Raw genomic sequence first — 25,185 nt, forward strand, 5'->3', positions numbered from 1 at the left:
CGCACGCATGGTACGCAGACATGCGCACGCACGGTACGCAGACATGCGCACGCACACATGGTACACAGATATGTACACATACAGACATACACACATTTTTACACAAATTCTTAAAAACATATATAAAACAGACAAATATATATACATACACAGTCATACACACTGACATTCACATGCATGCACACACACAGACCCATTACAAATATTTTTAATATGGGGATTGGGGAATCCTCACTCACCTGTCCCCGGTCCAGTGTCCTGTCCAGCAGCTCCTCAGGTATGGGGCAGTGCAGGGCCCCCGGCATGTCACAGACATCATGGCCCTGGACCATCAGAGGGGCCCACTTGCGGTCGGGTCCGGGCCGCTCCCTCCCCTCCCCCATCTGTGCAGGACCTCCGACGGTGTTTGATTGCCGGCACTCCCCCAGACATGGCCGCGCGCTGTACGGCTGTGTCTGCTAGTAATGACGCAGCAGGGGCGACACACAAGCACAATTAAAGGTGCAGTGCGGTCGACCCTACCGTGTCATTACTAGCAGACACAGCTGCCTATACTGCGCGCGGCCATGTCTGAGGGAGTGCCGGCAATCAAGCAGCGTCTGCGTCACTTAACAGGTGCCGGGGAAGCGGCCAGGGCCCCGACAGTGAGTGGGCGGTGGGCCCCCCTGATTTTCCAGGGCCCCGGCACTGAGTGGGCGGTGGGCCCCCCTGATTTTCCAGGGCCCCGGCACTTGCCCGGGTACTGACGCCGGCCCTGGTTTGGGGTGAGCTGGACCGCAGAGTGAAGGCAAAAGGGCCAACAAGTGCTAAGCATCTCTGGGAACTCCTTCAAGATTGTTAGAAGACCATTTCCGGTGACTACCTCTTGAAGCTCATCAAGAGAATGCCAAGAGTGTGCAAAGCATTCATCAAAGCAAAAGGTGGCTACTTTGAAGAACCTAGAATATAAGACATATTTTCAGTTGTTTCACACTTTTTTGTTAAGTATATAATTCCACATGTGTTAATTCATAGTTTTGATGCCTTCAGTGTGAATGTACAATTTTCATAGTCATGAAAATACAGAAAAATCTATAAATGAGAAGGTGTGTCCAAACTTTTGGTCTGTACTGTACATACATACGTACACATATATACACACACAGTATATATATATATATAATTTATTTATTTATTTTTCATTATTGCTATGAACATAAAAAAAAACTTTTTTTAAATGAAAAACATATAAGTCATCCACCAGAAACAATGTGACCCTGTTGAATGGACTATGGACTCACTTCTCTATGTGTCTAACCTTGTCTAAAATGATCTGGGAAAGAGATAGGATCCAGCTAGGGGTCTAATTGAAACCCCAAAATGGGTGAATAAGGGTGTACAAGTCAGGGGGCGGCCAAATCCCCCAATACACAATGCGCCATGGCCAATATATATATTGTATATTGGCCATGGTGTACATTAATACTATACTATAGGCGTACTGGCCTTGCTCTATATTTCCTGCATTGTGTATTTGGGGGGTAAATTCGCCCCCTCATTCTCCCATTCTTCATATATACTGTCAGGATCAATGCGGGAAAAACGAACGAGAACCAAGATCCTTATCAAGGAATTCTTGGTAAACGTTAAAAATGCGACATATTCACCTAGAAGCATTTACTAGGTAGATGGTTATAGCAGATACAATTCATAAATTCTGCTTTCTTTGAAGCAGTGGTGAGAACTATGTATTCTTGGGTTTGCAGTGGTAATTAGTTAATACAAGCAATGTTTACATACTATAGAATGGGCTATTGAGTTACAACACTCACCTTCAGACACCATTGTCTCCTAAAACATACAAAATGTAAAGTAGAGCCAGAAAATCCTGCTGAAACTATGACTGGTTTGTAAAATATTACAAAGTCATTACCCTGACCCATACTCCACATTTCCAGAAATATTCAAGGCAAAGCCGGATGTGTCAGGTTATTGCTATTTTCATACTCGTTAAAAAAAAAAATGTTGAAGGAACCCAAGGACAAAGCTCAGAGAAGCTGGAGTAAGGTCAAGTCAGCAGACATCAGCATAGGATGTTTGTCATATGAGGGTTTATTATGATAAGAAATATGTACATGGTCCCTGTACTTTCAGACAACTGGATCTCATTTGATAGAGATAAATCGACAATATGCAATTCACTAATCACTTTATTTAAAAACGATGCGGTCTGATACCCAAAATATCACTATCAATTGTAAACAGTATAGAATGAAAATCACCGTCTCCAGGCTGATGGGAACTGGTGCGCAAGAGAACTGGAAACTAGTCCATTTAAGAACCGCTGTCAAAAATTGCCAGCAGCAAATAAATGGTTAACAGCAGCAATCAGAACTCAACTCCGGCTGCTGCTGTTAGACAGAGATGCCGGCTGTGTGATATATCCGGCATTCACTGAGTGTGGAGTGAGTTCAGCACCTGAGTAATGGATGAGCGGACACGTGGAAGTTCGGGTTCTGGTACCCGACCCGAACCTTATTCCAAAGTTTGGTTCAGGTACCAGAACTGAACCCGAATTTGAACCAAAACCCGAACCCCATTGAAAACAATGTGGACCCAACATTTTGAATTGGAAAATTTTCTCTCTTTCCAATGGACTTCTCCTGAAACTCCGAACATTATCCGATTCAAACACCGAACTTTAAAGTTCGGGTCCCGCTCATCCCTACTCCTGAGTCCTCTCCAAACACAGGCTAATGTTTTATGGGAACACATTGTATGTCAGGATTGCATTTTTGTAACATGTAAAGGTCAATTTAAGCTGCATGTTTCTAGGAACACTCATTTACTGATATTTGTGAACCCTAAACGGCTGCCGATCACTTGACGAACGAGCAAAATGCTTGTTTGTCAGGTGAAATGATAATTTGGTTTGGCCAAAAGATCATTCTCGGCAGCACATAGTCTTGTGTAAACATGATATGTGCTACCGAGAACGTTGCACTGAAACAACCATTACTGATCGTTGTATGCGCATCTGAAGCACAGTCTATGTAAAGAAGACAATATTTTGCAAATATGTACCAATCAGGGGTCATTTAATGCCGCAAAATTGTCAAATCTGAACACTCAGCTATGTAAAATAGATATAACAGTAATGACTATCAGGGGTCATAAATGTCCCTTACTCCCATTCCAACCATTGCAAAACTCAGCACAGTTTTGGCAAAAGCAAAGTCTATGCAGTTTGGCAGGGAAGCAGCTTATAGACAAGGACACTACTGCCCCTCACCCCCTGTTTGTGCAGGATTGTCCCAGACATGGTAAATTGCTCAACAATTGCAGGGGGAAAGGTCTGTTTGCTTTTGGATGTGGGATGAGGTGTGAGCTGGAGTCACTGTTTTTGGGATCTGACTGCAATGGGGGATGGGAAAAGTCTGTTCACACCATATTTGGGCCATACAGCTGGGGGTAATGCAGCTTTTGTTTTGTTTACATTTACTGTAAAAAAAAGTTATAATAATAATAGTTTCAATATTTTACAGCAACTTTATAATGGAGGAAGTAACAAAGTTATACATAGTATATAGATAAAAACATCTGCCCTAACAGCAGAATGTTAACAATAAAAACTTTATCTTTCAGTAAATTTCTCAAATTTCAAAATAGACACTTTTTTTTACATACATAATGTGTATAGGGCCTTAAGACCGAGAGTATACAATTTGGTTGTGGCTTGAATTGTGAGCACATTTTCCATACAAAGTTCATGAAATCCAGAAAGGAAGATGAAAATAAAGAAAAGGCAGAGAACGATGTGAGCCCTATCAAACATTTTCTTCTGCTCAGATGGAATGTAGAGGCTGCAGCTGATCGATGGCAGCTGTTTGGCTGCAGCGGTCATGGAATTTCCCATGAGAACAGGGGACTGGTGGAAGACAGATTTCTGTATGTGGGAATAATATCATTTTTTCACTATCCTAGAGCCAATAGTGAGGTGTTGTATAGTTACTTTTTGGGGGGGTTGTTTTAACAGTGTTTATCATTCGATATAATTTCCATTCTAACTTCATCCTGAAGGTCAGTACAGTTATAGCGTTATCAAATGTACTTTTTTTCAATATTTTTAGACTTTCGGATGAAACTATACCAATTTCGTCTTCTATTTGTATTTTTTGGCGTAAGGCGTTTTCTATTCTGAGTAGACCTTGCGATGGCTTTTATAAGACACGGCAATATTTCTATACTGCAGTTTATTACGACTAAAGGGAGAAAAAGAAGAGGGATGAAGAGAGAAGAGATGATAAATGGAGAGAGCAGAGAAATGAAGAGAAGAAAAGCAGAAAGCTGAGAAAAAAAGAAGAAAAGATGAGAAGAGAGATGAAAAGAGAAGAGAAATGAAGAGAGAAAAGTGGAAAGCTGAGAAGAAAAGAGATGAGAAGAGAGTTCAACAGAAATGAAGAGAGAAGAGAAATGAAGAGAGAAGAGCAGCGGAAAGCTGAAAAGAAAGAAGAAAAGAGATGAGAAATGAAGAGAAAACAAATGAGAAGAGAAATGAAGAGAGGAGAAATGGAGAGAGAAGAAATTAAGAGAAGAAAAGCGGAAAGCTGAGAAGAAAGATGAAGAGAAATTAAAAGAAGTGGAAAGCTGAGAAGAAAGAAGAAAAGAGATGAGAAGAGAAATGAAGAGACAAAACAAATGAGAAGAGAAACGAAGAGAGAAGTAGAAATGAAGAAGAGAAATGAAGAGAAATGAAGAAAGATAGATGAAGATGAGAGATGGAGAAGTAGAAGTAGAGAAATGAAGAGAGAAGGGAAATGAAGAGAGGAGAAAAGCTGAAAGCTGAGAGGAGAGGGATGAAAAGGAGAGATGCAGAAGTGAAATGAAGAAAGAAGAGATGGAGAGAGAAGCAGAAAAGAGGAGAGATGAGAATAAAGGACAGAGGAGAAGAGAGAAGTAAAAAGATGAAAAGAGAAGGGAAGATGGGACACAAGAAGAGAGATAATTAAGGCAGTATGTGTTTATTCATAACAATATGTAAAGTTATGTTCAGACATTATCTGGGGATATTCCATCTGGATTTTATTTCTGTAAATGCGCAGTTGTATGAGAATTTCAGCTAAGTGAATGAGATTTGGAAAAATTTCATTCACACAGTGCTGGTTTTGCAGTTGCGGAACTTCCCATGTTAGAGGGATTTTTTGTATCCCCAGCATGTCAATTCCTGTTGGGTACTTTCTGTGGAAATTCTGCACTTTTATTCTATAGACTTTAATGGAGTGTGTAAAATCTACAGCATTTTTTCCGTATTACAATTTTCAATCTTCCCAGGTTCTCCATTACGAATCTGCAGATAAATTCACATTTTGCACCAGTATTCTCAACAAAATCTTTATTCAGCTAAACTCCCATGGGTTTGGTGCGTTTTTTCCGTTGCGTATTTATGTTCACAGAAAACGCAGCGTCTCATACAGTTAGAGACAGAAATATTTGGACAGTGACATAAGTTTTGACATTTTTGCTGTTTACTAAAACAGATTCAAGATGCAGTTATATAATCAATATGGGCTTAACATGTGGACTCTTAGCTTTAATTTGAGGGTATTCACATCCTAATTGGAGGAAGGGTTTAGGAATTACAGCTCTTTAATATGTAGCTGCATCTTTTTCATAGGACCCAAAGGTAAATGGACAATTATCTCCAAAGTACTTTAATGGACTGCGTGGGTTATTCCCTCGTTAATCCATCATCAGTTAAGCAGGTAAAAGGTCTGGAGCGGATTCCAAGTGTGACATTTGCATTTGGAAGCTGTTGCTGTGAACCCACAACATGCGGTCAAAGGAGCTCTCAATGGAAGAGAAAAAGATGATCATTATGCTGAAAAAAAAGAAATCCAACAGAGAGACAGCAGAAATGTTAGAAGTTGCCAAATCAATAGTTTCGTACATTCTGCAAAAATAGAGTACACTGGTGAGTTTGGGAACTCAAAAAGGCCTGGACGTCCATGGAAGACAACAGTGGTGGAAGATCGCAGACTCCTTTCCATGGTGAAGAAAAACTCCTTCACAACACCCACCCAAGTGAAGAACACTCTCCAGGAAGTAGGCGTTTCAGAATCTAAGTCTACCATAATGAGAAGACTTCATGAGAGCAAATACAGAGGGTTCACCACAAGGTGCAAACCATTAATCAGCCTTAAAAATAAAAAGGTCAGATTAGACTTTGCAAAAAAAAAATGTAAATAAGCCGCCCAGTTCTGGAAAAGCAAAACTAAGATCAACCTGTACCACAATGATGGGATGAAGAAAGTCTGGAGAAGGCTTGGAATGGCTCATGATCCAAAGCACAGCACATCCTCTGTAACACATGGTGGAGGCGGTGTGACGGCGGGGGCATCCATGGCTTCCAATGGCACTGGGTCACTAGTGTTTATTGATGATGTGACTGAAGACAGAAGGAGCCGGATGAATTCTGAAGAGTACAGGGCGATACTTTCTGCTCAGATGCACCCAAATACAGCAAGGTTGATCGAACGTTTCACAGGACAGATGGACAATGACCCAAAACATACAGCGAAAGCGAAGAAGAGAAATATTGTGCAATGGCCGATTCATCACCAGATGTCAGCCTCATCGAGCGACATTTCACATGATCAAGAAAAAACGTAAGGCAGAAAGACCCACAAATAAGCAACAGCTGAAGTCACTGCAGTAAAAGCGGCAAAGTCTCACAAAGGAGGAAACCAGCGTTTGGTGACGTCCATGGCTTCCAGACTTCAGGCCGTCATTGCTGCAAGGGATTCTCTACAATGTATTAAAAATTAACATTTTATTTATGGTAAAGTTAATTTGTCCAATTACTTTTGAGTACCTGAAATGAGGAGGCTTTGTAGAAAAATGGTTGCAATTCCTAAACATTTCCCAGGATATTTTTGTTCATCCCCTTTAATTAAACCTGAAAGTCTCCACTTCAATTGCATCTCAGTTGTTTCATTTTAGGCCACGGCCCCACTAATAGTATTTTTTCTCAGGAGTGGGAGCCAAAACCAGGAGTGGGTGATAAATGCAGAATTGGTGACTTGTTTCTACTATACTTTTCCTCTGATTGTTTCTCTCATTGTTTTGGCTCCCACTACTGAGAAAAAATACTGACCGAATACGGATAGCGGGGCCGTGGCCTTCAAATCCAAAATATTGGCCTGCAGAGCTGAAATCTCGAAGATTCGGTCACTGTCCAAATATTTCTGGACCTAACTAGTTCCGGTAAAGTGCAGAGATTCATATCAATCTCATTCCCGCTGCTTTTTTTTGGGTTTTTTTACGCAGCAGAATCTGCAATTCTGAAATCTGCAACACGTCGGCTCTTCTTGTCGTAAATATGCTTCAAATCTGAAGATTTTTCCCATAGATTTGAATGAGATGAGAAATATCTGCAAAAAAACCAAAAAAACAAACAAACGCATGAGCTTTCAGTCCATGTCCACAGCAGAAACAGAATAAAAAACTCAAGTAATCCACAGACGACTTTTTAACAAAGCTAATAGGAAATTTCCAAAGCAATGCAGTTTTATTTAAAACATAACAAAAAGAGACAAAAAAAAACGCATTGAAAAAACTCAAAAAAAAAAAAAAAAATTCTGCTCAGAAAACTATCCACGCAAAGTAGATGTGATGTAATGAAAGCTCATACCCACTGTGCGCATAAAGACGCTGCTTAACTGCGAGTTTGTTTGGTGGATTTTTTTTTCTTTTGTGGAGAAACCTTAAAAACGCATGTAAAACAGCAGCAGGAAAAAAAATGTAGAATTTATGCCTTAATTCACAACAGAGATAATTGCTGCAGAAAATAACACACCAGATACTCACTGTGGGACCTTAGTGCCTTAGGACTTGTTCACATATGGCGTTTTTTTTTTTGGGTCTTCTGCAGTTTTATAGCTGCACAGTTTCTTCCAGCATCCCCTCCAAAATACACATTACCGTCTTCTCTAATTATTGCGTTTTTTCTTTTATTTAATGTATTCTTCCCATTATTTGATACTTTTTTTGGTGCTGATTTGAAGCTTTTTTTTTAATGCCGTTTTTTTTGGGGGGGGAGGGGAGTTTAAATTTTGCACTCAAAATTTTTTTTTTTTTAATGCATTTTTGAAGTCTCCCCCCATAAGAAAAATGGGGAAAAAAATGGAGATATCAACAGCATCATTAGACACAGCGATGACTATAGACTGTCTGAAATGAATATTTTTCCTACGGATGGATTTTTTTTTTAGGATTCCTATTGCTTCTTCCAGTTAAACGCAGCAGATTCTCTACGGAAAAAGCGCGGTATTCACGCTAAGTGTGAACACGGCCTTACGGAGTTCTTGAGTCTAAGGGGTTTTGCAAAATCCATTCTGCAGAAATTACTTAAGGAAAAGTTGAGATTTCTGGATTTCGGCCACATCTGGACATTCCTAGATTTTTTTTTTTCCTTCCTGCATCTGTCTTGTGTTGGGAAATCCATGTTACAAAGTCCACGTGTTGTGAGTGTCCAGGAGGGGACACACCTCGCACACTACATGGCAGGCAGCAGAAAGTTTCCTGCAGGACTGTACCACCTTCCTGCTGCTCTCACCTCCCCCCCGTCACACCTTTCTCAGTGGTTGCGCCCAACCTGCCCCTGGCGCGCAGGCTCCTCCCCGGCCGGCACAGACTTCACTACAACCTGCCCGGGACGTGTGAGGAGCAAGGTGCGGGCGGAGCGGCGGGAAGTGTCCGAGCACAAGGAATCTCAGGAATTTCTGAAATTTGAGCCGGTTTTTTTTTTTGGGCACTTTTTTTTTTTTTTTTTTCGGCTTCTGTACTGGGAAAGACTTGTGCTCTGCATATCGGCGCTACCTGGATTATATCGCGACAGTGACAGAGTGGACTGACACCTGGAGCACACGCGTTTCCGCCGCTCTCTCCCCATGGAGGCTGCTCTCCTGTGACTGCCCGGATAGTTTTTTGTTGCTGACAGCTCCCGGACCATGTACCAGTTGGACCCCGGGTACATGGAGGCTCCGCGGCCCTCGTCCCCTCTGCTCTCCCCCGCAGCCTTCGTTAACTCGGTGCAATACGCCAACGTGCTGGAGGGAAGGTTCAAGCAGCTGCAAGGTGAGAGGCTATAAGAGGTGACGTGTGAGGCGGCTTCCGGGACTGCCCCCCCTGCTGGACACTGCAGCACTGCTCTCCAGCTGTGCAATATTCTGCATCTGTCCTGGGGTAGATTGCAACCTAAAGAGTCCAAAAAGACCCTGCAAAACTCCTACCTGCTGCGATGACATCACTGCGATGACATCACGCCGGACCTACTAAGCAGGAGCGATGGCGGCAGATAGGAGGTTCACACAGTCCTGCCAATATTTTCGATTGGGAGTCTGTTAAAAATGTCAGATTTTATTATTGCGGGTCAGAAAGTGTTAGGATGCAATCCATACAGCGACAGGGAAATCGTGGCGTAGGCTCCTCACACAAGTGATGGGCTAGTACGGAATTCTGATTCTAATAGACATGAACTTACTCTGTTAGGCCACGTTCACACGCTCAGTATTTTACATAAGTATTTGTAAGCCAAAACCAGGAGTGGGTGATAAATACAGAAGTGATGACGTGTTTTATTTATTTATTTATTTTACTCTCTTATATATGATACTATTATACTTCTCCTCCTGATTCTTGGCTTACAAATACTGATGTGAAATACTGAAAGTGTGAACGCGGCCCTAAAGGGTTAATCTCGTCGTGATAAATGGGTCAAATTGTAGAGGGCTTGTAAGAAAAAAACAAAAAACAAAACTGGCGACTTTGCCATTGACTTTTTATTGCAAATCCTCTCAGTTCTTAACATTTGAGTGGAGTGCGGTGGAGAAGGATAAAAAGAAATGTTCAATTTATCACAAAGCGTTTCAGAGCTGAACCTACGCCGGTAGATTCTACTCCAAAACGCGTCACACTAAATTGGAAGTTTTCCCTACTTACCGCCTGGATTGATGTTTTCCACCACACTCCACTCTCCTTTACTTATGACCTCACTCCATTTGGTGTGAGTGCAGCTGCCGGAGCAGAAGCCACAATTGGATTGTACATCACACTTTACGTGGTTGTGCCGCACACATCTTGATCAGAGGAGTGGCCAACCCTCCAAGTCGCCCTCACCTGTTACCCACGGTGTTACACAGGGAGCGCCTCTTGTTTTTTATCTCGCCAGATTTTAATTCTGCAGTTTACTGCTCGTTTCCTAGGCAAAGAGCGCAGCGCTTACAATCTCTTTGCAATACAGCTTGTAAGCTCTGCTCTGAAGCTGGCTGGATCCGACCAGCATTGGTGCTTCTGCACTTTTTGTTTATGCTGCCTCTGCTTGCAGCATCGTATAGTGCATAGTTTGGGCCAGGGGTGCAACTAATGCTGCTGGTCCGATCTGTCAATCAATTAGGAGCACGCCTCTCCTCCCCCTGGATGGGAAGCAGAGCGCTCCGGAAAACCAATGTTTACAATGATCCTTAATGGGGTAGGTTCACACAGAATTTTTATTTTTTTAGTAGGTGAGTTTTTTTAAACTGAATCCATGCTGCTTTTTTTTTTTTTTAGCTTTTTGGAAGTTTTTTTCTTCCCAAGGAAAATGATGGAAACCTGATAGACCTGTAGAGTCATCTACACTGGAGTTGAAAAAATGGAAATGTCAGAGCAGATGTGCAGCACGTCCGTAGCTGTTGTTTTATGGATATGGGTGTGTAAAGCAATCGTCCTCAACACCCAGATCTGTGATTACAGATATTCAGCACATTCCATTCTGAAGCCAACTGCACCCATCATGGGGATGCGGTGAGGTGACCTTAAAATGCTGCGGTCACCGGGCAGTGACACTTCAGGACTCTCTCTCAGTACCCGCCTCCAGCACTCCCTGACCTCCTGTTAGTGGGCTCTTTGCCCACTGAGTTAACTACTGATGGACATCTTAAAGATTGATTGCATTTCAATATCAGTGGTGGTTTAATGATGCCTCCTTGTATGACCAAGGACCTCCCGCACCCATCCCTGATGATCCCCAGAACTTTCATATTGTATATAAATGTAAGACTGCTCCCATCATGTATACCTCAGACTGAAGACCACCATATATCCCCATGTATAGGCTTACCGTGGACTATGTCGCTAATACATACATGTGCTGGATCCATTTTTGGTCCATGTGTCAGTTTTTCTAATCCTTTCTGCATCCGTTTTTCTCGTATGAAGAAGAAAAAAATTATTCTACTCATTAAATGGTAAAATGCAGATAGTACATAGATATTTAATTTATTTTACTAACCTATATCATATTCCGCAGCGCTTTACAGACATTATTACTGTCCCCATTGGGGCTCACAATCTACATTCCCTATAAGTATGTCTTTGGAGTGTGGGAGGAAACCCACGCAAACATGGGGAAAACATACAAACTCCTTGCAGATGTTGTCCTTGGTGGGATTTGAACCCAGGACCCCAGCGCTACAAGGCTGCAGTGCTAACCACCATGCTGCCCATGATAGATGAGATTTTCTTTTTGTATCCACGGGACTGTTGACTTTGATTCCAACACAAAAAAGAAGTTGTGATCCATCAGAAATCTAACATGCCCAATCCTTCTTTCCATAAATGACTGCTGTTTCTGAACTGTTGAGTTGCCCCTATGCACATTAGATCAGTGCCCATTTCTGCGGCCAAATTTCTTCGAATGTATATGACCGTTAAAATTCCACTTCTTATTCTCCTGTTGTTATGGTAAAGTCCATGCTGTACTTGAGCAGATGGACACTGATCATACATATGAAATCGGAGACATATCTCCATTCTGAGCGTGGCCCCTATTGTGATCTTTCTATCTTCCAGGAGATAAGAGAAGGGTCACACACATTAGATGGCTGTTGGCCAAACTCTTGAGATCCAAGTGCAGACCCTTATCTCACCCCAGTCATCTGCAAGAAGTCTAGGCTCACCATCAATGGCGGACATAGAAGAGAGCCCCGTGCAAGAACAATATATGGGCCTTTTGCAGTCCAATAGCTCCTCATAATGCACAATTCCACCTACTTTGGAGGTGGTAGTCGCCCCCTGGCTTCTCGGGTCCCTGTGCATCAGCACAGGTTGCACTAATGATATGTCCACCCCTGATGTCCATGCACATTAGTTGTCTACTTGTGCCAAAATCAGTGAGTTCTGATGATTTACATCTCGTGTATGGCCAGCTTTATGGTTTTCACCAGATTTTCTAGTATGCCTCATTTAGATGTTCTAGGGAAAAGTTTAGGTCCTGCTGCTAGATGTCTACTGGATCTCGAGTAACGCTGCCAATCTAAAGTGTTTAGGGAAAGGGGAGGAAGGATTGGGCATGTTGCGAGATGAGCTTCTCTACTAAAGTAAACATGCATGCTCCTCCAAGCCCATCTTCATGTTTACATAGTCAGGTAAGAACACTGATGTCATTTACATTACCGTTCTGCCTGGAAGATCACACATGGTCTATACGTCCATGACTCATTAGCTTTGCCCCTGTATACCATTACACTAAGTGATATTTTGCCTTCAGTGTGGGACCACATATAAAGTGACATTAGTGTCAGTGTATTCAGAAAGGCACACAATTTCTGTGATTCTCATCTGTTATCCTCCCTTGTGCAGGTCATCGATGTATTAATAATATGTGTTATGGCTGCCTTCTTGTAGGAGGCTCCTTGTTGCCTCGTGAAGCCCTTTGATACATTTCTGCCATTCAGCCATATTACGTCAGTTCTTTTTGGACTCTTTGTGACTTTGTTCCTGAGCGCTATTCATCTGCAGTATATAATTATCCTTTGATACAGGGATTTTACACTCATTCATCTCAGAGAACAGTGGGAAAATGATGACTGCGCTCCACCTCGACCTCCGAGTTGTATCTTATTTATTGTCAGGTTTCCCTGTCTGTGTTACTTTCTGCTGTGGTAGACATATAGCCTGAATCCTCTTAAGGTTGCCTGGGGCTTGGGAGGCTCTCGGCACGGTTACCTACTGCATGGACTTGGACCAGTGACAAGAATACCTGCTGCTCCTGGAACAATGGAGACATCTGACTGTTTGGTCAATTGATACATTTTGGCTAGAAATACACATGCAGATTCCTGGGTCAAAGTTAGAAGTGGATCCAACAAAAAGTTGAAGTTTGATTTCTTTTTCTTTTACATCCAAATCTAGTTTTGGCTCAAAAATTCCACTTAAAAACTGCATTAATATTTCCAATCTTAAATGGTTATTCTCATCAATGGTTACAATTCCAAAGAGTTTGTAAAAGTAGGCAAATGTGCAACTAAGTACTTAATAAAAATCCTGTTCGTCCTCAAGGATGGAAGAATTCTACAGACTGGAGAGATGGCTGGTAACTTATCAGTGGTGGCCAGTCTCTTAGCAAGGAGCGCAGCGCTTACAAGCTCATTGTTAGAGCTTAAAAGCTCTGCTCTGTAGCTGTTCAGGTCGCTTTAGTCCACTGTGCCCCCCTATTTTTTGCAGAGGCAAAGCTGCCTCTATTTGCAGCATTGGAAAGCGCACAGTTTGGGCCAGTGCCGTGACTGTACTACTGGTCCGAACTGTCAATCAAGCAAGTGTGCACCCCCCCAGGAGGCAGAGGAGCATTGCAAATCTGCTGAAGAAGTTTAGAAACCCCTGCCAACCAACCCTCCAGCCCAAAGCTTAAATATGACTATTGCTGCCCCCTATGTCAGTTAAGTGGTCTGTGTTCCTCTTCTCCAAAATGACCAATAGCGCTGTGGAACATCTGAACCATGGTACCTCTACCTTTCCATTGGTGTTGGGATAGACCAGCGATGATGACTATGGTGATTTGTCCATGAAAAGGCTATGAAGGCATGGTTCAGAATTTCCAAAGCGTTCCCCATGCCTCTGTGGCAATGGAGAAGAGGAGGATGGTCTGGTGAACTGATAGAGGAAGACAAAAGCTGCAGAACAGAGGGCACCAGGTATTGTGACTGTACTAATCATGGGGAATTAATGCTCACATTCACATTGAGAGGCGGAGTGTTGCTATAAGAGTTTTTGCTACTTCATACATGACTAAATGTCTGGCTAAACACAACGTTGTTGTTTTTTCTTTGCTTTATTTTATTTTTTAATACTTTTGTTAGGCTTGTTTTTTGTTTTTGTTTGTTTTTTTGAGGCTGCTACAATCTTTGGCATTTCTTACATAGGAGAAAGGGCTGGTTTACCAATTTATTTACTTCTCCATTTTCATGCCGAAAACTCTGTCCGGTGTCGAGCAGGCAGCGGGGATTGGAGCGGTGACTGGCTGATCGAGTACCGGACAGGATAGGAATATATTACTAAATTCTCTCGTTTTAAGACTTTTTCATAGGTAGTGAACCCCCATTAATGTTCTCTCTGATTACATCTGTGTAGAGTAGGGGTGTAACACTCTGAACCCACATAATGAGTTTTTTTGTTTGTTCACTCACTTAATGTAGCCTGATACTACCAGGTTTGTGTTTGTGTTACTCCCGCTGGTTTATATGATGTAGGACAATAGCTGGCACTTTGTACTTGCTGATTTTACGGACATGTGCGCCGCCATTGTTTGGAATGTAAATAAGAAGACAATGACTTGGTATAAACCGAACCCGGGCACCTGGTGTCGTCTTCATTGTGAAGGGATCGCTATACCTAATACGCAAGGCTGGTTAATATATAAAAGAGGGCGTTATAGGGCTGAATATATAGGCGTTATAGCTGCTGTTATTTTCTGAATAAAGCAGGATTAGTTATGGCCATTAGTAGGAATATCATCTAAACATCCTGATTTTGGCAAGACCACCCAACAGTTTGGTGGGTACAGAGGTGACCTGATTCTCCTCCGCAAAGCTAGATGTCCATGGAGGTATCGGGCATGATGAGCCCCTTCTAGAGGTGTCTGGTAGTGTACTATTGTTGCCTTCTCCCTATCGAGCGTGCATGTGTATGAGTAGGTCTACATGGTGGCTCAGTGGTTACTTCTGTTGCTTTGCAATGCAGAGGTTAAAATCCCACCAAGGACATCATCTGCTAGAAGTTTGTATATTCTCCCTGTGTTTGCGTGGGTTTCCTCCGGGTTCTCCGGCTTCTTCCCACACTCCAATAGATTGTGAGCCCCAATGGGGACAGTGATGTCTGTAAAGCGCGGTGGAATATGATGGTGTTATATAAGCAAAGCATAATAAATAAGTCTGCAGGAACCGCAAACAAACAAGCACATGTCCAACAGTTCTTAAGTGTATATATACAATTTTACCATGAAACTTGTCCATTAATGATCCAGTAACCAGTTAAAAAATAATTTCTTTTTTCCCTTGCAAAGAATGTGATTGCAGTGACGTGTGTGTGTGTTTATAATATATTTTTTTTCTCTGTATGAAAAAGTGTGATTGATGATCAGCATGCTGCTTGTAGGGGCAAATGTAAATTTAGGATAATAGTCTGATATCCATATGGTTAATATTGTTCTGAGGACCATACAAACTTGTAACTTTTCTAGCAGGCTAGAGTGTTATCTCTTGGGGCAGAGCAAGTGTCATTCTTGACACCTAGGACTGGTTGCTACAAGCTGCAAAAAGTTGGACATATGTTAACCAAACTGGACATTCCTCATACCCTATAGCGGTGGAGAGGGGTGGGTGTAAAACAAAATTAACTATTGAATATTCATTATGTTTGCACCTTTAACTCAGTAAAGTTACAGACCTGAAATTCCCCCCCAAAAAATGGCAGTTGTTCCTGGAAACTTGAACCCAGGACTGGGAATTTAAAAAATTATGATTTGGACAATTGAGAGGAGATCACATGCTGGAGGTTGGTCAGGTCTAAGGCTATGTGCCCACTTTGCATTTATGAAGCAGAAAATTTCTGCTGCATAAATGCAAGTCCTCTCCTGGAAAAACGCATGCGGAATTCCGCACGCGTTTATCGCGCATTTTTCGCGCGTTTATCACGCGTTTTCCACATGCGGAATTGCCTTGCGTTTTTTATGCATTGGACTAAGGCAATTCCGCTTGCGGAAACGCAAAATTAAATGACATGCTGCGGATTTTTGAACGCGGCATAAACGCTGCGGAAAAATCCGCAACATGTGCATAGAACTTGCGGAATCCCATTGGGGACCATGGGGTGCGGATATACATGCGTTTTTCAAGCGTTTACGCTGCGGAAATTCCGCAGCATATACGCTTGAAAAATGCTACGTGGGCACACAGCCTGTCCCTTCGTTCTCCTACCCTCAAAGAACAGAGGAAGTAATTTCTGCTATTTTTCCTTTTTATTTTAGAACAGTCTTGACTAATTGTATGTTGCCTTATTTTGTGTCTTTTACTTTCTTGTGAGTGCTGTACTTTTTATATTAAAACTTCATTAAGTTTGGTCCTTGTATGCGCTAAAGAATCCACAGCCTTTTTGACTGTTGCAACCCTTTTAAGGCTGTGTTCGCACGATGAGTTTTTGGTGAGGGTTTTTTTTTTTTTTTTTTTTTTTTAACGCTGCATATTTTTGAAAAAAAAAAAATGCAAGTGACGCACCCCTGGGCCTGTGTCGCGCAGCGTTGCGCACGCGGGAGCTTACCCGGAGCCGGATCTGTTGAGGGTTGTAGTCTCGTGGCGGTGACCCGGTCCTTGCCCAGGGAGTCAGACTAAGTGGCGCTGTATTAGCGGTAGATGTTGGACGACTACGCCACCCGTTGAATGCAGCGAAGGAGCTGCCGCTGCAGGGCAGACCGCTGAGGCCGGTGGTAGGATTGTGCAGCGTGATAGTATCACCCCCAACGGGAGGGGTATGGCCTCAGGGCAGCCCACGTGGATGATGGGGTAGCAGGAATCACTCAGAGACGATGCGGTGTAATTCAGGGTCTTTACTGGTGATAAAAATAGACCCTCCCGGAGTACTGGCTAGCGATCGGGGCCTGGTCAGTCCTTGAGCAGATGGGATCTCCCCTGGCCAGGCGGAGTTGTAGGCCTCCCAAACTGACTGTACTCTTCTGGCTACCTTGCTAGAGGCGGGTATAAGTAGCCCACGTCCCTGAGTGTACCGTGTGGTGCTCACCCGTATGGCCGGTGACTCGGGGCCTTCTAGTGGCGTCCGCTCCACGACGGCGGTGCTGGTCCCACGCGTGTGACCGTGCCTTCGGGTTTCTTGGCCAGAGGACCTGAAATCCCCTGCCGGGCGGTTTCTGCTGCTGGGTAAAGATTAGTCCCCACAGCCTCGGACTCCGGGTCCGGTGATAGCTTCTCAGTCAGGGCGAGCTCTGCAGCTGCCAGCCCCTGACTCCTTATAGCACTGCTCCCACAGAGCTCCTGATGTTCTTTTCCTATATCTGCTTCTCTTCTCTGTCTCTACTTCTTCTCTACTCACTAACCCTGCCTCAGCCCTAGGTTTATATAGGGGAAGTTCTTCCCCTCCCAGGACTGGGCAGGAGGTGTGGCATGCACAGGATCCCTGACCAAGAGACCTCCCACCTGCTCTCAGACATAACATTGCTGTTACTGTGGAAACCAGACCCCTGGGGTGCCACACAAGTAACCCATTTTACTTAATGGGTGCAGAAATGGCACAGAAAATCTGCAACATCAAAAACTCACCGTGGGAACATAGCCTTATAGTCGAACCCATGTAATCTGCAGTTAAGTGTGTAGGTGACACTGTAGTTTGAAAAAAAATACATCGGCAGTAACTCCTTGTCCATCCTGATCCACAAGATTATTTTTTTTTATGTCCTACATCTGTTGGTGGCCCAGTTTGTATTTTATGTTAGGGAAGCACATAAAATGTCTATTTTTTTCTGGACACAAACACTGAAGCCTGTGCGTGTATGCAGTCATCACTGTTCATGGATTCTATGACAAATCATATGTCTGAGTTCACACACAGCTTATATGCTGCGCTTTTTATATGCATGAAGATCTGTAACCCTGCCACTTCAGTAGAACTTTCAGCGGACTGTCTGTGTTGGCCCTCTAGCTCATCCTCCCTCCGTAGAATTTTAAAGGCACCAACTGCCTTCTCCTATCTCATTAATGGGAAAATCTGTTTTAAATGAATGCAGATTTTACCTATTAATTGAGAGTGAAAGATCAGCCTATGAGGAGAGAGAACCAGATTTTCATATAAAAATATTGATTTATGAATGAAAAATTTAAATGTTGGTTACTCTTTAATACACATTGGGCTGAAATCACTAGGACCCACTGATATCTGCAGGATCGGATGATTAGAGGTGCAGACTAGAGACTTAATATTTGTGCAATGTAATGACTTATGTATGCCATTCATGTTGTGCAGGCCTCATACCTGGCCATGCAGTAAAATTCGACAATGGAGGTAGCCGTCACATATGATCAACGGTCCGGCCACACAGTGGCGACTTTATGTAAATGGTGTACAGAACTACACTGCACAGCTCCATTCAATTTTTTGCTGCCGCTGCCAGGTAATGCAGAACGGCTCCTACTCTGCTCCATTAAATGCAAAGCATCCGCTGCTGGGTTTGCAGAACAGCTTCTATTCTGCTCCGTTAAATGCGTAGCAGTCACTGCCGGGTACTGCAGAACAGCTCCTATTCTGCTCCCTTAAATGCAAAGCATCCGCTGCCGGGTATTGCAGAACAGCCCCTACTCTGCTCCATTAAATACTTAGCAGCCACTGCCAGGTATTGCAGAACAGCTTCTATTCTGCTCCATTAAGTGCGTAGCAGTCACTGCCGGGTACTGCTGAACTACTCCTATTCTGCTCCATTAAATGTGTAGCAGCTGTTTCTGGGTATTGCAGAAACAGCTCCTATTCTGCTATATTAAATGCGTAGCAGCTGCTGCCGGATTTGCAGAAACAGCTCCTATTCTGCTCCATTAAATGTGTAGCATCTGCTACCGGGTACTGCAGAACAGCTCCTATTCTGCTCCATTAAATGTGTACGGCCGCTGCCAGAGTCATAAATGGCGTAGAATAGATGGGAACTGTTATAGATTTTGCATTAGGGCCCAGGAGCATCCTGTTACACGTGGCTATGTATGCGGATGACTTCTATATGCTGCACTTTACGTTCTGTATGTATTGTGACTATTGCAGAGGAACGTTACTTAGTCTCTGGTAATTATATGAATCCTGGCACCACAGATAAAATTGCTACATAATGGTCACTGTGTGTAATCCAGGCCTTTGAAGTGCGCCTGGAAACCCTCACATGCACGGTGGTAAAAATCAATGAAGCAGAAAGCATTTAGCTCCATGTACTGGTACAAAGCAGTTCTGCTGCTCTGTCATCTCCTCTGCCCCTATACATCTAATGGAAAGCGTGACCTTCCTGCGTGTTATCTAACATATTGCAGAACATTTACATTTGGAGATCACAACTCCTATCTGTCCTGCTGGAGATGCTGGGTGGCAACCATGGACCTCCATACACATGACGGCAAGATTAGACAAACTCCTCAACTCTTTCCCCCAACAGATGATACCGGGCATGTGTTCATGATGGGGTCTGGAGGAATAGCTGTATATTGAAGAGCATTCCGCCACAGCTATGTGAGGTGTACAGACTGTCCCTGTAACTTTTTACGCATTAGATTTTAGTGCTGACGAGGATTTCGTTTCCTATTCTCTTTGCTTTTTTCAGACCAATTATCAAGGTTGTGTTTTGATTCTTTCACAGAAACATCTATGGATGAACGACATACATTGATCAAGCCTTAGGATAGGTCTTCGATATCAGATTGGTGGGGGTTCAACACTTGGCACCTCCATTGATCTTCTGTTAGCTCTAGTGGCGGCTTTATGTAAACAGTGTACAGAGCTGCACAGCTCCATTAAATGCGTAGCAGCCCCTGCTGGGTATTGCAGAACAGCTCCTATTCTGTTCCATTCAATGTGTAGCAGCCACTGCCAGGTATTGCAGAGGAGCCTTTATTCTGCTCCGTTTAATGTGTTTTTTTTATTGTAAATAGTGTACAGAGCTGCACTACACAGCTCCATTCAATGTGTTGCTGCCGCTGCCAGGTACAGCACAACAGCTGCTATTCTGCTCTATTAAACATGTAGCAGCCGCTGCTGGGTTCTGTGGAACGGCACCTGCTTTCTTGAATAGGAGCTTATGTGCAGTTCTTGGCAGTGGCTGCTACACATTGAATGGAGCTGTGCAGCTAGGTTTACATCTGACTGCCACCAGAGCTAATAACAGCTGATCGGTGGGGGGCTGCTGGTTGTTGGAGTCTGGCCGACCTAATATTTATGACCCATCATAGAAAGAGGTTATTAGTATCATTAGACTAGAGAACTCCCATTAATCAGGGTTTTCTAATTTTGGATAACATGTTCCCCAACTGCACTTTTTTTTTTTTTTTTAAACAAATTCTGCATTACTCACCCTCCCAAGGTGCAGTAATGCTCTGTGTCTATTTTCTTCAGCGCTGACATCATGTTGCCAGCACTGCAGCCAATCGGTGAGCTTAGCGGCTCTTGACATCGACTTGGGCAAAGCTGCTACACTCACTGATCTAGGTGAGGTCCGTGCTGCAGACAGTAACAGAGACTGGGAACAGTGCTGGAGACTCAACAGTGGACCCTGGCAGGGTGAGTAAAGCGCAGTTTTAAAAAAAAAAAAACACAACAAAAAACTGTGCATGTATTCTCTAATTTTGGGAAACTTATTTAAATCTGATTTTTGAAAACTCATTCCCCTAACTGCAGTTTGTTAAAAAAGAAAAAAACCACAATACCTGCTTCCTCCCAGGGTCCAGCACCGAGTCTCCGCCACTGCTCTGTGACTATTTTCTATAGCCATGTGTGTCAGGTTTATATGGATGTTTATCTGGTTACATGGCATAATCCTGTACACACAGCAGTTATGCCATCATATATCTGCATAAGTTGCATTGAATTCCCTCTTGGCTTTCTGTTTTCTATGTGTTTAGTCTTGAACATTTGTGCTGTCTCCAGGGAATCGTGACTAGCCATGCTGGCAAAGGATAAAAGGTGACTTTTTATTATTCCGTCTCCCGGCCCTCCCTTTTTGCCACACCCTGTGTCATCTTTACTATCACCAGGTATGAACAGGAGAGATTATTTGTTCACTGCCACAGGGTCCTGGATCCGAGTAATTGCCTGTAATTATGTAGTTACCAGAGCGCGCACACTTGTGCCTGGCTCTTATGTATACATGTTGTGCTGCGGTTTTCTCTTTATGTTGTAGATCACTTCACGCCGGAACATATTAAAGATCCTGAATGTAAATGTTGCAATTCATTACACTGCAAATTTATATTTTGCTAACATGTATCCCTTAAAGCCTCAGTGCATCCTATGCCCCTTTACTGTGCAGTGGAAATTAATGTTTGCCTGTAGCTTTTCAGAGCTTCAAAACTGCAAAAGTGACTTCCTGATCTTCGTCTTTTGACTTTGCGCACATTTGAGTATAATGTACTTATGAGAGTTCACACTTGTGTCTTGTACCAAGCTTCTACTTTATCCTCCATCCATAGGATAAGGGATAACTCGCTGCTCACAGGAGGTCTGACCTCTGGGACCCCCACCGATCCCGAGCGGGGCTCTGTTTCATTCATTGTCTGTAGGACTGTTGAAGATAAACCAGCAGAGCGATCGGACCCCCAGAAATCAGTAAGGTATCCACTATCCTATGGATGGCGGATATCTTTCCTGGTACGGTATGCATTCACTAGCAGATGTCCTATTACTGATGGACACCATTGTGCATGCAAAATGTATGTGGCGGCAGACACTCGTCCTTGCCATCGCTCCCCATTGGCTTTTGGAAACCGCTAGGACAGGTGGCACCACCTTGTGCTGTGGTAGTAATTACCTTCATATGTGAATACATCTTTTTAGGTAAAAAAAAAAAATAGTCTGGTAAGTGTATTTCCATACACTACAACACCCCTCTTCCTTGGTTTTGGGAAAGGAACAGACTGGGGGCGGATTCAGGAGCTCAGCAAGGTACATGACCCTGGCGTCTTCACTATTAGAAGTAATCTGGAGAACAGGGCTAGCTAGGGCTAGGACAGGAAAGGAGCCCCTGACCCCAGGATAACCGACAACAGAGTTGTGACAAAGGGCTTGTACTTCCTGCTGAATCCAATTCTGGTTTTGGCACAAAAATTTGCCTGTATGATTCCATCAAATGTGATCACATCTAGGGGTAAGCAGTGCTATTGAACTAAGTGCCTATGTTATGTGATTATTTGGAGTTTTAATGGAAACCAGGCACTGAGGATCAAGGGTTTTATACATTCTTAGGGTCTTTTCTGCTGCTAAACTTCCTGCAGAAGATCTACAGCGTATTAAGGGTGAAACTGACACGTAAATTGGCCTGCCCTACAGATTTGGAATCTGCAGCAAATCTGCTTATCCTGTGGATGTGACATCAGATGGTGGAATGTATGGCAAATTATCCACATTTCCTAAATTAAATCCATAAAATTTTCTTGCAATTAGACTCCCGTGGTAACGTACCTTAACAATTGTATATTGTGACAGGCTTGAGTTCTAGTTTATTGGAGATCACTGTTGAGATCCCAAATTCTTCAGTTGTGATACGTTAATCAAAGAGCAAATTAAATGGCTCCTGAAGTAGTTTTAAAACCTAGGGAAGATAATTAATCCGAGGGATACATAGATTTAGGAAATTTGGAGAATAAGTTTGCTGTATTTTTGGTGGATTGCTGCAGACTACACTATTTTTGCATTAAAAAGGGAAAAAAAATCTGCAACCTCAACAGAAACCGGCACCAGTCTGTAGGGCCCAACACGAAGAGGTGCACATTTATTCACAGTTTGCAGTAGAAAATTAGATTTTGACAAATTGCCTTTGGATTTGCCAGTACTGTACCCAGACCCTTCTTTGTAAATGTCACTAACTATACTTGTGGCCTTCAGATTTCAGCTGTCAACGCTGAGCAATGCCTGGTACCTGCTAGTCATGCGAGTGTGGTAGTATAATATATTAATATAATTCTAAATTTCAGCACCTTTTTGAAATTTCAATTGGTTTAAAAAAAAAAAAAAAAAAAAGTTTTAATTAAGGATTATTTTTATATACTATTAATGGTTCCACTTCATCTGTTACTGGGTAATACCGAAGCCTGGTCTGTAGTTATTCTTAATCCTTCCATTGTAGTTACAAGTAACGGCTATTCTGCAGGGAAGGTTAAAACCTCCTCAGCTTGGCACTGACTTGGTCAACAAACACGAAATATAATGATCTGATGCAAAAGTGATTTTATGATTGTATCAATACGTTATAGAGTTCACCATTGTGGTTGGTGTTTCAGTCTTTTATTGAATGGACATATATATATATATATATATATATATATATATATATATATATATATATATATATATATTATTTTTTTTTAATTCACATTTAGAACAAAAAAAAAATGTGTTGCACATGGATATACACTGACATAGCCTGATTGTCACGCAATGCCTTGGTACTGTGGGTGCTAACCAGGTCCCTAGAACTAAAGACACCCTAGTCTATCCCTGTCCCCCGGATTACTTCTGATGGTGAAGACACCGGGGTCGGGTGCCTAGCTATGCTCCTATATCAACCCTTATCTGTTCCTTCCCCCACCCAGGGTAGTAGGAAGCTGAAGTGTATAGGAACACACTAACCAGACAAACAAGGGAAGATGGACAGGGATAAATGAAAACTACAATCATACAAAATACACACTAAACAGAGTGAGACACAGGGAAGGTAAAGGAAGGAAAAACCAAATAGAAGAGGATGAGGATGTGCACACAGACAAATCACCAAGCAACAATCTCCTGATAAATCTCCAAACGCCAACTCCATCCATGAACTACAACTCCAGAACCAGGCAGTATGAACGAACACTGGCAATCCCTAAGTGCCACAGGCAAATATATATAGCAGAGGGGAGTGGCCAACACTGAACAGCTGAGACAATCCAGGTAGTTTACTCCATTGGCTAGATCATCAATATTAGAACGGTGGCGGTCCGACCCCTGACACCCCCACGAATCAGCTGTAACCAGCTCTTGCAGTGGCCGAATGTAAACTGTACTGAGAGGAACATCACAGCGCCGCAGTACCGCAGGTCAGCTCCTGTTCATATGCATAGAGCTGATTGCTTAGGAGGACGGGTGTAAGAACCCCCCTGCAATTCAATGTTCATGACCAACCAATCAATATCATTGTAAAGGAGACATGCTTTAATACAGGTTGACGGTTAGCAATGCATAGGGTGAAATCCATATCAACATCCTCATTTCAGTCTGCAGGGTGTGAACGTTGCCTTACAGTACATTTATTTAAAACTTTTTTTTTTTTTTTGCCACATTGGACTAATGAATGAATGAAGATGGCACGTTATTCTCTCTCTTTTCCTTGTTCTAATTTCAAAGTACAAGGTTTGATGGTGATGTGACATTTCCCAGCATATCCATATGTGGTTGTACCCATGAGATGGGCGTCCTTTCTATGGCCTTCCCTTTATGGAGGGTTCCCGTGACGCGCGCTCCTGAAGGACTGTATTTATTAGGGCTATATAATGTAGATGTACAGTCGATAGCGGCTTTTTGTGCTGCGTATGGAGATTATTATCACGGTACATGAGCTATAAACGGTGTACTTTTATGTTTGGTTGCCTTAGGAGGTTGCTATAAAAGACATCTGTCCGTAACCTCTTGCTTTGTTGACAGTAAACCTGGACGGCGTCTCATAAATAAGGGTGTCGGGGCGAAATACAGAAAAGCCCTTGTTTTATTGATTGTACTGTATGGCTGCAAGGCAGGACCTCCCCACATACTGCACCTGTTACTCTAAAAATGGCCTCGCTATAATATGGAGCCATAGGATGGCACATATTGTGACTCCATAACGAGGATTGCTTTTTTTTTTTCTTGGATTTACATCAGGTGTAAGGTTTTCTTCTTGCTTCTAGGGGATAATATACTGTCTTGGCACTTATTAATTTTTTGGGGGGTCTAATTTTTGAACTTATTTATCAAGAGAATAGGAGCCCCCCTCTCATTTGGCACCCTTGAGAAAAATAGTCAAGGTGGCCGTGCAAAAGTTCCGATCTCTCCATTGTGGTGCGTAAGAATTACAGAAAAGTGGCAAGTGATATCGTTCCGATAATGGGGAGAACCACATTCATGCACAAT

At 42.8% G+C, this 25,185-nt stretch overlaps 1 protein-coding gene and 1 long non-coding RNA gene across 3 annotated transcripts in view; one reads left to right on the forward strand and one right to left on the reverse strand.

Moving 5' to 3' along the window:
- Positions 1 to 25,185, forward strand: part of SPTBN2 (spectrin beta, non-erythrocytic 2) — a 189,061-nt gene that overhangs the window by 101,419 nt on the left and 62,457 nt on the right. Inside the window, exon 1 of one of the 2 annotated variants that reach the window (XM_073658464.1) lies at positions 8,651 to 9,114. The exons of the other annotated variant lie outside the window; for it this stretch is intronic. Coding sequence (XP_073514565.1) covers positions 8,988 to 9,114 — 127 coding nt within the window. The 5' untranslated portion in view covers positions 8,651 to 8,987. Of the gene's footprint in view, positions 1 to 8,650; positions 9,115 to 25,185 lie in introns of those variants that run through there. 2 annotated transcript variants of the gene reach the window in all.
- Positions 7,027 to 9,212, reverse strand: LOC141173917 (uncharacterized). Its single transcript, XR_012252714.1, has 2 exons — positions 8,857 to 9,212; positions 7,027 to 7,409 (listed from the first exon to the last, which is right to left on the reverse strand). It is a non-coding gene; the product is annotated as an uncharacterized lncRNA (long non-coding RNA).

This window comes from Phyllobates terribilis, unplaced genomic scaffold (assembly GCF_046119375.1).
Source record: "Phyllobates terribilis strain yellow unplaced genomic scaffold, ASM4611937v1 Scaffold_13__5_contigs__length_258822181, whole genome shotgun sequence".
In the NCBI taxonomy this organism is placed as follows: Eukaryota; Metazoa; Chordata; class Amphibia; order Anura; family Dendrobatidae; genus Phyllobates; species Phyllobates terribilis.